At 37.3% G+C, this 13,202-nt stretch overlaps 1 protein-coding gene across 2 annotated transcripts in view; it reads left to right on the top strand.

Annotated features, from left to right (window-relative positions):
* The window catches only part of LOC103024277 (latent-transforming growth factor beta-binding protein 2), a 164,604-nt gene that overhangs the window by 118,343 nt on the left and 33,059 nt on the right, over positions 1–13,202 (top strand). For both annotated transcript variants that reach the window (XM_049463974.1, XM_049463973.1), the window contains exons 17-24: positions 445–573; positions 718–837; positions 2,011–2,130; positions 8,874–8,996; positions 9,098–9,220; positions 9,675–9,800; positions 9,907–10,032; positions 10,588–10,710. In XM_049463974.1, coding sequence (XP_049319931.1) covers positions 445–573; positions 718–837; positions 2,011–2,130; positions 8,874–8,996; positions 9,098–9,220; positions 9,675–9,800; positions 9,907–10,032; positions 10,588–10,710 — 990 coding nt within the window. The remainder of the gene's footprint in view (positions 1–444; positions 574–717; positions 838–2,010; positions 2,131–8,873; positions 8,997–9,097; positions 9,221–9,674; positions 9,801–9,906; positions 10,033–10,587; positions 10,711–13,202) is intronic.

The raw sequence follows: 13,202 nt of genomic DNA, 5'->3' as shown, positions 1-13,202 counted from the left end.
ATTTTAGGTAAATTAATTAAACTCAAAGACAGCAATCAAATTATTTGGATTCCTGTATTTAAATTTAATGAGATTTTTTGCTTGATTTGAGTCTTTACTCATTAAAATAAGCAATTTATAAGAAATTTTACAAGGAACAAATTGCTGAAGTCATCTTAGAGCATTTCTATTGGCCAATTAATAATGACATTTTGAATCAATGTAAAGGACAACGCCCAGACTTACATTAGGTCAAAAAAATCTAAATCAGCAGAAATTGAGTCACTACTGTGTCTGATATGAAGTATGTATTATATGTAAATATATATACTATGTATATAATATATTATATGTAAATAATATATAATGTATTATAGGTAAATATAACAGTCATTATCATACTCAGTAGAATAAATACTGTACATCATTTATTTTATTTTTTTATTTTATTTTTTTTTTTTTTAGATGTGAATGAGTGTGAAGATGATCCGTGTGGAGAGAAGGGACACTGTGCCAACTCGTATGGCTCCTACACCTGCCAGTGCTTCTCTGGCTTTAGCCTTCTAATGACGCAGAACAAGAAGACATGTCAAGGTGCGTTTGCTGAAGACAGACAGAAACAGTGTCAGAAATAGTCAAATGCATTTTATTATTGCAGACACCAGCTTTTAGCTGTTTATGGCTTTTTCAAAGTGCTTAATTTTCTTCCTGTCACTGTACATGAAATAAATTTTACAGATATTAATGAGTGTGCCATTCCCAACAAATGTCCCAATGGTGTCTGCGTCAATACTGAGGGATCCTTCACTTGTGAATGCAAGAACGGCTTCACCAAGAACTGGAGAGGACAGTGTGAAGGTATGACTTCCCACTGTATTGTTGATGTTACTAATTGACTAGTGAGGAGCGTCATTATACTGCATTACAATTGTGGCTGGATGTGTATATACACTGTGACTCATCATGGACATGAATATTATGGTAATATTGGGCTGATGTCTTTCAACTGTTTTTTTTATTGTTTGTTTATTTTTTGCAGAATGACAGACATTATTATTAGAAAAAAGCAAGAATTCTGTTCACATTTAATTTTTTCTGAAATCATTAAAGTTGTTTACCTTATTCGTCTCTAGAAAGCAACCGCTTAAATTTATCTATAGCTGTGTTTCAAACTCTAGACTTCAGCCAAGGTGGGCTGCACTTCTTGGTCACTGTATCATAGAAGACTGTTCCAAAGTGAAGGGTCCTTTGTATACAGCCAAAAATGTAGCTTATTTAAAGGGAAAATATATCAATAAAAAATTGTCCTACTGAGGACCCCCTCAATCTCAACTGCAGCCTATTAAAAGTCCAATAATGCCATCATGTTTATGTCCATTGTAAGTTTATGTAATGTAATCTTCCAATCACAATTACTGATATGTTTGATAGTGTTTTATTATTAACTATAATTTTGCTTAGATAAAATGTATTGCGAAAATACACATTATGTTTATGTCTTGTCCTCTATATACTAATGACAAGACAATGATTAAATTTCCCAATGCTGACCAAAGGAAATATAAGGTATTTGGTTGGTACATGTTTAATGTGTGTATTTTTTTTATTCCTGTACATACACTCTTAAAAATACATTTCGTGAAGCTTCTTGGATTGGGTTTATCTTTTTTGTACTTTTAAATAGTGTGTTTTTAAAGAACCATCTACTGAAACCAGGTTGGAACTAGTGGCAACTCTCCAAAGAACCCTGTTTGACACCTTGATTTTTCTGAGTGTATGTGACACAATGAATGAGAGATTGATGTATGTAGATGGTATTTTTGTGATGCATGTTTATTTTAGTACTGCATATTTATGTTCAAGGGTTCTGCTTGTTTCCCTGTTTTATATATAAGCCTTTGTGACAGCTAAGCATAACCCATTCCCACATGATTAACCACTTAATCTAATAGAGTTTTCTGAATGGCTGCTTGTTTTAATCTGGAATTTCCCTCTCTTTCCTTTTTCTCTCGGTCTTGCTCTGTCTTATAGATGTGGATGAGTGCAGGAGCCCAAGTGTCTGCCCTGGTGGCATATGTGTGAATACCCAGGGCTCTTTCCAGTGCCAAGCGTGCGGCCCTGGCTTCAAACCTGCTGGTGGGAGATGTCTGGGTAAGAGCCGCTGGAGTACCCATGTGGAAACTAGCGCTGCCGCAGCGTGGGGTTTTCCGTATTTCGTTTTATGATTGTGTAATAACAGTATTCCCCTTCGTCTGGCATGAGCTGGAGGTGCAGACTTGATTTTGGCAAAGATCAGGATGACTTAAGGGGGCATGGTGACAGTGTATGCCCCTCTGAAAGTGTTGACAGCCTTGGATATTTTGCAGGATAGCCACAGGGGCCTTAAGTAGGCTGGTCCAACCACATAGGCGCAATAAGGCTGATTTCATCTTGCCTCTGTGGTTTTATGCTAACGATTAACAGGCTAAAAAGCTAGTTTACCAGTGAAGATTTGCACAATATTTCTGACTTGAAGCTTAAAATGAAACCCAGTAACCTCTGTGACCTGTGACATTTCCAGACGTGATCTTATTCCCTGGTATATTAAGGGAAACATTTTGTAATACAGTGTAAAGCCCCGTGTATTGGCCAGTTATGGTGTGAGATAATTTGCAGCAGCTAAACCACATTATCCGGGGGTTTCTGTAGGAGCTGGATGATGAGTGTTTCCAGGCAGGGGCAGTCCCAGCTTTCTTGGTCAGCTCTAGCCTCAAACTACATTATCTGGGGGTTTCTGAAGAGGCTCAATGATGACTGGGCATTTTTAGCACTTTTGGTTGATTTTCCTTCCCTTGTAATGCTAAATACAGTACTGTGCAGATGTTTCAGTAAGAAGTAAGATTGGGCATTTTTTTTTATTCATTATAGTTTTAATTTAACCAGTTATATACCCAATTTCTGTTTAAGTAAACTCCCCCTATACCTCCAACACTAGAACAGTGAAGACTAGAACATGCCCCCTCTTCCTTTTCATGTGAAAACAACCACCACCTCTTTTTTAACTGCCACTGATGCAGCATCACCAGGTAGTCAGCACATTTGGAGGAAAGCGCAGCGACTCAGCCATGACACATCAGCTAACAGATGTCTGTGCTGACCAACGTCACACTATGAGTGATGAGGTAGGAGAAAGTGCCATCTACCCACCCAGAGATATTATGGCCTATTGAGCTCTCTCAGACTCTGGTTGTTAATGCTAAGCAGCATGATCCTGGAATCTAACCAGCGATTCTTATATCAAAGAGACAGTGTAAGGCAGCCGGACCTCTTCAGTGATTTTGGTCATACCGCCCTTCCCTACTTGTTCATACATGTGACTCCGCCCTGTTTATTCAGCAACATGGAAGCAATATGGAGATCTCAAAGTAGAGAAACTTTGAGCAGCTTATTTCAAAGCAAAGTCATTCATTAAAATAATATTTTATTCAACGCTATCAAGATAAAATATTTAATCAAATTGTGATGTTGATTGGAGGTCATATCGCCCACACTTGGCCCTGAAGAGCATTATTTAAAACTTTTCTCTCAACATCAAGAGAGTCTGTACTGTGAAAATCACAGATCACATTAGCACAGATGCAGGTAAACATGAATACAGTACAATTAAGGAAAAAGGAATTAAGATCTTGAGATATAATGTTGACTATAAATAATACTGAACTCAAAAAAAAGAGCTCTGGAAATGTTTAAATGAACCCAGTTATTTAAATCCCTACTTTTTTGTGTTAATATCATTTAGTATTTATATTTATTCTAATGTTATTGTTTTACTCAGTAAGTAAGGACTTTCCACCCAGTTCAGATACAGAGCTCATATTCTTTTGCACAGTACCGTATGCCCCAATATTTCCTGGTGGCTGCAAGATTTTTATCTACACCAAATTCAACTCCGGGAGTTACACCCGCACTCTTTAAACACATTGTCTTGTTATTGCGGCTCTTTCGCTGCTGTAAAAGATTGTTTGCAATACTTCAATTTGGGAGAGTCAAAATATTTTGCCTTGGCCACAGTCTTGAACAAACAGAATATTATTTTTGGACGATTCTGGCCACTGCGGCTAAGCCCGGGGGATAGGCTCTTTATTAGGGGCTCACTTTTTGTGGACAGAAAGGGAGGACGTAGATACAGCGCTCAGGCCAAGAGGTCATCAGATTGCGTATTACTCCCCAAAGCTCCATCCTTGCTCAGCGCAGTATGCAATATGACTTTGAAATCACTAATTGAGACTCTGTATCCAGTATTGTAATATTATTTACAGTTTCTCACTGGGAAACCTGGCCAGTGGAGGAAACGTTTGTAATTCTGTGAGATTGGAGAAATGTCAGTTTTAAAACTAAAATGATAGAAGTGAACCTGGACTGAGGTCACTTCTCACAATGTCCTCAGGAGTTATTTGTACCCTTGGGTAAAAGAAAACGTATCGACTAAACTTACAGACTAAATCAGTTTCTAAGTAATTTAAAGGGACAGTAATTTAAAGGGACAGAAATCCATATAAAACAAACCTCCCACCATCACAGAGACTGTTCATGAATGTTTCTGTCTATCATCATGCAAAAGTATTGCCACCAGTAAAAATTGTTACTATGAATAGTTACATGAGTGAGTACAAAATGAAACTGATCTTCAAAAGGTATAAAGATACAAATCAGAAATGATTTCTTAATTTTAAGATATTTGTATTATTTGTGTTTTATAAACTTTTTGAGAAAAGACAGGAAAACAGCAAAGGCAAATGTGCAAACAGATGCCCCAACAGATTCAATCTTTCAGACCTTAATTAGTTTGTTAGGACTATGGCTTTTTCATATTCATTAGGAAAGACCAGGTTGTCCAGACTTATATTACAAGTTATATTATACACTGACTTCTTAAGCCTGTCCCAAAAATTAAGTCACAATCTCATCTAAGTGACTACCTAACATTCTAAAAAAATGAAAACACTGATACACACAATGCAGAAAAAGGCATTAAAAAGACAATGCATTTTAAGTTACACGCATGCGCTTGCTACAAACAGAAGCAAAAACAAAATATATATAAACAGTGGCATTAAATTAATTTTAGCATTATGTAAATTGTAGCATAATGAGCAGAGTGGGGAGGAAGTCTTGGTCTCTTGGTGCACTATGACAGACTGCAGGGCGAGCTTGTATGGGGTAGAGATGTACTCATGTAGTGAGACAGGTAGGATAAATTGTGATGGATTGTATACTGACTCATTGCTGCTGACTGTTCAGCAGCCTGATAGTCTAGGGGAAGAAGCTCTTGGAACCAGCTGGTCCTGGTATTCATGCTTGTGTACATAAAGATCAACTAAAATGAACTTATTAGATAATAAGTAGTGTAGATTCTATTAAATTATTGTCTATTATGGTGCTTTCACTTGAGCAACCAAAAGTAAAGAAAAGTAAAAAAAAAAATTATCTTTAACTTTCTGCATTTAGCAAGTCATGTCATCTTTTATGTCATATTTTGACCAAGGTTTCTCAACATTTTATAAGCCATTGTATTTATCTATCTGAGACATTTCTGTGATGTAAGAAAACTGTAAAAAACAAAGGTCCTGTAGAGTAGAGCTCTCTCTTAACAGTAAAAACCATCTGGTGTAACTACCTGAGTCTTCCACACGTGCGGTGGAGTGTGAGCACATTACCTCAGTGTACAGTTCCCTCATCCACTCATCTACAGCGAGGAGAGATGACTCAGTGAAATTCAGGATCAGGGAAAGGAAGGAACGCTTGAGTGAATTAAATATATAAAGTCCAATCAATCACTGGACGCCGCCATTTGTTGTTCTGATGGAGGCGTTCAGCAGGCATTTGGCAGTGAATGCTGTACAGGATGTGCCACTTCATTAAAATGAATCACTGCAGACCTGTGATACAAAGAGTGCCTGTTTCCTCCTGGTGCTGCAGAGACCCTTTACCTAACTTCCACAGAGTCAGAGGGTCCTGCAGAGTTGCAAAACAAAGCCCTTCTTGATTTCAGTAAAGTTCAACTTGCTGTTACTGTTTTGGCGTAAGCGTTTAAAACAGAAATAGGCAAGATTGGGATCATTTTCAGTTGTGTTTGGACAGCTGGTTAGGCATGCCATAGCATCTCTCCTAAATCACAGCCATAATCATGCCCGTCATGACCAACTACTTTCTAATTAACGTTCATAATTTACAACATGTCAGAGCAGGAAAATGTATTGATAAATATCTTTTTTGTGGGTGGATTCTTTAATGTTTTTTCTAGATTTTATGTCATTTACATTAAACAAATAAGTTTAAAGAATGAAAACTGATAGCGAATACTATACTTCTAATAATAATTATAAAAAATTATGTATACTGTATTAATAATATTAATAAAACAATGATGTAAAGACACTAGAGAACAACATTACATTGTATAATTAAAGTCAAGCCAAATGATACAATGATAGTCATAGTTTTTTGAGTTATCTAATCTTAGTTCATTTAGATGTTTTCCTCACATTTTTGATAAGATTTGTTTAATCACCCCTATCAACCCCTGTTTGCAACTATATCATCAACAAGTTGATATGGCACTTTATTACCTTTTATCAAATCAAATATTTTATATTTTCTAATGCTTTTTACAACTGGTGTCACAAAGCAGCTGTACATAAAACTGTAATATGATGAAAAACAACAAAACTTAAAACAAAACTTCTCTATAGCAAAGACAAAGGTGACAAGGACTTCTGTCAGAGTCAGGCCAGACAGCTGGGCAGTGTTTATATCAGAAAAAGGTAAAGAGATGGAATTTGTTCTGTTTGGATTTATGGAGTACAGAGAATGTGAACACTTCCACAGTAAGCCTAACTAAAAGGTAGGAGTCAGAAGGTAGCATAGACATAACCCATAGCATTATAAGTCTGATTAATAGTGTGTGACTGCCAGGATAGAGGCACCAGCCTCTCAGTTTACCACAATGTCCCTTCCCATTTCCTTAGTCTAAAAAGAATCATTAATTACCAAAAGCTAAACTTTTACAGTGTTGAGCTCAACTCAGGATCAGGCTGGGTTCACTTTAAGTTCCTGACTTTTAAACTGAGTGGACGTCCTCCCTGTGGAGGAGGTCAATCACACAAAGCATGTCTTCTAGCTGTCTTCATGAAGTACAGACGGTAAGTAATGTTCCTTTCTAGAGCCATTGCCTCAGTCAATTGCCTGTAGCACAGAAGTTGGTGGCCAATTGGCTGGCTGGTGGATAAGGCTAATTGGTGGTGTGATAGAGAAAACAGTCCAGCTTTGCTTTCAGCCCTTATCGGGGAGGACTTTGAGAAATAGCAGGAGATTGCAGAAACAAAGCTTCGGAGGACACTGACAGACGTCTGGCAGACGTAGGGGCAGCACATACAAAGCTCTGCTTGTGTGCTTTTCACCCCAGAGGTCTTCCATATCTAGAGTCTGTCTTACCCTGCTTGAAGCCGTCAGCCGTCTGGAAAGATTACGGGAGGTGTCGGACAAACGCAAACGCACAGCACACAGGAGATGGCCTCGCCTGCTTACAGCTAGACGTTTTAAAATACGAGCTAGGTGTTTGACCTGTCAGATTTTACATTTTACATAAGAAAACATTTATTTCTTGTAATGTGACCGGTGGAATGTCTAAATCTGAATGCAGTTGTGGTGTAGACTCAAAAAATGAACACGATAAACAAACTTACTGTAATCATAGACACTGAAATGTATTTTCTGAACGTGAAAATGTCTTTAAGAAGCAACGCAAATTAAAAGCGCAACTACATTTGACCAATCCAACTCACCCAAGCCACTGGTTCTCAAACTGTGTTATGTGAATATCGTCAATGTCCTACGAAAAACACTTATCTCCATTTTTGTTAATGTTTAGTTTACTACATAATTTGAACATAAAAACTGTTCCTTACTCTGTGCCAAAATTTCTTGATGAACGGACCAATAGAAACTCTTAAAAATGACCTGAAATAAACTCTTTTTACATTGACTTTCATTGAAAGTTTACAAGGTTTTTTCTCTCTCCTGTAAAGTTGCTGTTTTGGAGATAAGTGTTTTTCATTGGACAGCAACAATATATATATATATATATATATATATATATATATATATATATATATATATATATATATATATATATATATATATATATATATATAAAATGTGTAAGCTGGGAAAAATTGAAGAATTAATACATTAATTTGATTAATTTTACAACACAGTATTCTCCTTACGACTTTTAACTGCTCATACTTTCTCGTATTTTTGTGTAGTGTGGTGTGCCTGGAAAAACAGACTACTAGCTTTTTTTATTTTATTGCAATATGAGAGGAAGAGGGAGAAAGTGAGGGGTAGTGAGTTAGTTAGAGATTGTATCCATATTTCAGCATAAATAAAAGTAATCTTACCACCATCTAAAACTTAGACTAACGACACGTTGTTTACATTGCTAAATAAAAGTGCTTATATGTTAGCAGGCTCTGTTTACTCTGTACCTTAACTAATTTGTGTTAAAAAAAAAAAGGGGGGGGGGGGGGTCTGAGTGGTCCGGGGTTGTAAATCACTGATTCGAATCCTGGTCGTGTAGCTTGCCATCAGCTCCCAGAGCCCTGAGACAACACAGTTGGCCTTGTTCTCTCTGGGTGGGTAGATGGTGCTCTTTCCACTCACCACTCTATGGTGATGTCAATCAGCACAAGGCGTCTGTGAGCTGATGTTCCTTTTAAAAAAAATTTTGGAGTGTAGGGAAACAGTTGATCATTTGCTGTGAATTTAATACGTTCTTTTTTTCTCACACATAAACACACACATATTAAGCCTTTTGCCAATCAAACTCTCCGTCCCTATTCGTTCTATTTCAGACATTAACGAGTGTCAGGCAGCTGGCATGTGTGCCAATGGTCGGTGTGTGAACACAGAGGGCTCCTTCATTTGTACCTGCAACCATGGCTACCAAACAACTGCACGCAACAACAGCTGCCAAGGTATACATATCAAGCGCAGATCGCTGTACACACTTACACACTATTACCACAGCCCACTCCCTCCTCCCTCACACTCCTCACCCTGTCTGTCTTCTTTCCAGATGTGAACGAGTGCCTGCTCCCAGATGCGTGTCCTCACGGCACGTGTGTTAATCTCCCGGGTTCCCACAGGTGCAGGTGTTACACAGGATACCAATCCAGCCCTGATGGCAAAGGCTGTGAGGGTATGTAAATTATGGTTCAAATACTGGTATATTAATAATAACAGCAAGCATGTCTGCTGCAGTAGAAAACATACTGCTAAAGTAGAGCCAGTTTAAGGTTCTTCAGCTTATCCCCTTTTGTTGTACACTGTTAAAATGTTGCTTAAAGAAATGCACTTTAAACTGTTTCTCCGCAGTTTCAAATGGAAGAAACCCTAACAGTTATTCAAGAAATGCTGGATATATTTCAGCATTAATATGTAAAAAGTTATGTAATTTGAATAAGCACTACGGGTTGACACTTTACCACTTTGTAATGTCTAAAATTACAAAAATTACCATTACAAATACTAAAACGTACCAATATCTCAATTATTGAGATGCTAAATTAACTTCATGCTCAAGTGTAGTTTCCTATAAAGCATCAAATACTGGCATGCAGACTTGAACACCTGTACGACTGTGTCTCTTACAGATGTGGATGAATGTGCTCATCACAGCCTGTGTGTGGAAGGTGTATGTGTTAACACCGCTGGCTCGTTCACCTGTACGCAGTGTGAGGTTGGATACAGACTGTCTGAGGACAGACAGAGGTGTGAGGGTGAGTCAGGCTCTCTGTTTATCTTTAGTACTGATGTTTCTCTTCCACTGGAGGAGTTGTGTAGAAGCTGGGGGTTTAGTTTCTCCCCTTTTTGTCTTTTACACAGATGTTGATGAGTGTCTGATACTGTCCATGTGCCGTAACGGCATCTGCCTGAACTCGGAGGGCTCATTCTCCTGTGTGGACTGCCCCACAGGCTACAGAGTCTCAGGAGATGGAGAGCGATGTGATGGTATTTCACTATTTAATAATGTTTGGGAAACTGGTAAAAAACTAAAAAAAAAAAAAAAAAAAAAAAAACTTATTTAAATGTGCATTTTGTATATTTGAATTAAATTTTCCTTACAAGAAAAAATATTTAATAATGACGAGATTCATACATTTAAATTTTGACCATGCTTTTTGTTTTAGCTCTCGCTGTCCTTTTCGAGTAAATTTTAGACTGGTTGTTTATTTGGCAAAACAGCACCACCGGTGTAAAAAAGCTACAGTGTGAATCAGACATTATGTACAAAATATCTTGCAAATATCATGCAAATGTTACAGATTCCATGGGCTACTTATATATATATATATATTTTTACTTGATAGTTAATGTTGTAAAATTTCAGTAAATAAATATTTATAACAGGCCTAAACTAATGCACAACTATAAAGCCACAACTAAAGCTTTGTTATACCAAAGCTAACATGCTAATCTTGAGTACAACAGACTGCAATAAAAAAAACATTGTATAATTGTATCCCTAGTTCTAATCTTCCTTTATTACTTTTGCTTATATTTCAGATATAGATGAGTGTGCTTCACCCTCTACCTGCCCTCAGGGGAAGTGCATTAACAGTGAGGGCTCTTACACCTGCATTATATGTGGTCCTGGATACAGAATAGCAGCTAATGGAAGCTGTGAAGGTGAGTCTTCTGAAGTCACTTTAAACAATTCCAGATAAAAAGCAGATGACACGTACATTCACAAGTCAGCTTCAGTGAGAGGCAGAACACAGTTTCTCAGGCAACAAACCGAATATTTGGTTATTGCAACTTTCTATATCATACCTAATTTTTATGTATTTGATTGTTTGTTGGTTTTATTTAATATAATGTTACAAGGTATATCTTTAAGACTAAGGGAAATACAAGTGGGTCATACATAAAAACATGTATATGAGCGAGATATCCTTTCATTCTTGTTGTACAAAAACAGGGTTTTTCATTTAGTGTCTTAAGGCAACATTATGCAGGTACACCGATTTTGTTAGATTAGTCATGAAAAAGCAGTGGTTCTGATTTCCTCTCAAAAAATCTAATTCATGCCATAGAGAGTTAATAGAAACATCAAGTAACATTGAATTTGACATTGAAAATCCAGTGACCCCAGTGGTCACAAAAGTAAGAAATAAACTAATGGGGCTTTTGAGGAAAAAAACCCTAAAAACTAAAATACAATGTAAATTATATAAAAAAGAGTATTTTAGGGAACAAGTAATTGGTTAAGAACTTCCAGCTGGTCTGTAGCAATGGAAGTAAATTAAGTTTTAAAAAATATGCAAACATTTTAGAATTTACAAATCTTTTGTGTGCATAAAATCAGTGTTGGAACAGACTCTCTACCGCAGTATTTACACAACACTGCATGGCTAGATTGCAATCATTCCTTCAGAGAAATTACAAATAAAGCCAGTGTGTCTGGTAGAGGAAGATTTCTGACAGACACAAATCCACATCAGACAAGAAGTTTCTGAGAGCCAAGACCATGTGTGGTAGGTAGCTCACATGTAACTCTGCTTAACACTAGGTCTAGAGAACCTTCACTGAACTTCCACTGAAGGTCTTTAACTTTTGTTTCTACCAAAATTAATGTCTCACAATCTTCCAAGCTTCCTAAATGGTTCTTGGTGCAAGTGTGAAATTTTAGGAAGACTCTATAATGGCTATAAATCATTTACTTTCTGCTGTAGTTATTTAATACTTGGTTCTGATGACTTTTTCAGCCATCAGGTCATTGTGCTGGTAACACTACACGTCTGTTTTTTACTGTAATGGTGAGTCTCACCATTCAGATGCTTTCTGGCCATTTTTGGTTGATTTGAACCAGAATTGCAGGTGCAAATGTTCTGTTAAACATGGTCTGGATTTAAGGACCCACAGCAATGGTTTCTGGCCAGTGATTTTGATTCTTGTATCTACTGTAATTGTGGAGTAACCCTTTTTATAAACAGGCATAGAAGGTATCTGAGGCTAGTGCACTTAAACATAATGGATTTTGGCAGAGGGGCAGAATTCAGCACAGTAATTGTAAAGGCAATTCATTGAATTGACAAAACTCCCTTTTATAAACCAATCAGTGTCAAGTATAAGGAGATGTAGCCAATATAGGTGATCACAAGATGGACCAAAGTTCTTTGGTAGGCTCAGTCGCTAAACTGCAGTGTGAAACCGAAACTAAACAGACCAAATGTACACAATATATATATACTGGATATATATTGGATTGCACTTTGGTCCAGAGTTTTAGGTAAGAAATGCCTTCAGTTTTGTAAAGAGAATCCTTGGAGCTGCAGGTTTGACCATCTAGAAGTGTTAATAAGAACTGGAATGTTCTAAAACTTTCGTCAGCCTCTAAATGTGATTGTGAAGTTATAGCCTTGTGGTTTACCTCAGCTGAAGCAGAACATCTTCTCAATACATACATGCCTGTTAGTAACGTTTTTAATGGGTTGACAGATTGTGCTCTTTTTTGAGATGTTGGCACACATACTAGAGTAATAATTAAGAAATATACGACAGTCAGAGGTAGTATAGTGAGATGACGGAGCTGATGGTTTAATGTGGTTTTGTGTGCTTCAGAGCTGGATTTTATACGCTACTCCATCACTGAACTCCTGACAATACAGCTGTAAGTGTTGTCGTTGAGAATAGGAAGCACTGGGCAACACGAGACACAAGTCTGAGCTAAGATGCTATATTCAGATATCACATCACTTCTGGTTCTGGAGGCGTCTGGCAGCATCCAGCTAACAGATGTACCAAAAAATGACGCCGACTTTAAAGTCAGATAAAGTCTGATGTATCCAGTTCAGTGAGGTTATGATTGTGGCCACAAATTATGTGCTGCTAAATATCAGGGAGAGGATTTAGGGGTTCAGCCCAGCTGGTGCACAATATGGCCAAAAGTTTGTAGGGTTTTAAAACAGATTGGTAGTTCACACTTTGCTCCAGTAACAGCCTTTACTTTTTATGGGAAGGATCTATACTTTACATTGGAACACAGAATGTGTTTACAGTCATGTTAAATGATTAGTTCTATTTCAAAAAACATTACAACTTTAATTAAAGGTTAAAAGGTTTAAGTGAGCATCATTGCCCATGAAAACACACTTACAAAGTGCCACAGTCCAGAGCAC

The sequence above is a fragment of the Astyanax mexicanus genome, chromosome 14 (assembly GCF_023375975.1).
Source record: "Astyanax mexicanus isolate ESR-SI-001 chromosome 14, AstMex3_surface, whole genome shotgun sequence".
NCBI classification, from domain to species: domain Eukaryota; kingdom Metazoa; phylum Chordata; class Actinopteri; order Characiformes; family Acestrorhamphidae; genus Astyanax; species Astyanax mexicanus.
This window is presented reverse-complemented; position numbering and strand designations above follow the sequence as displayed.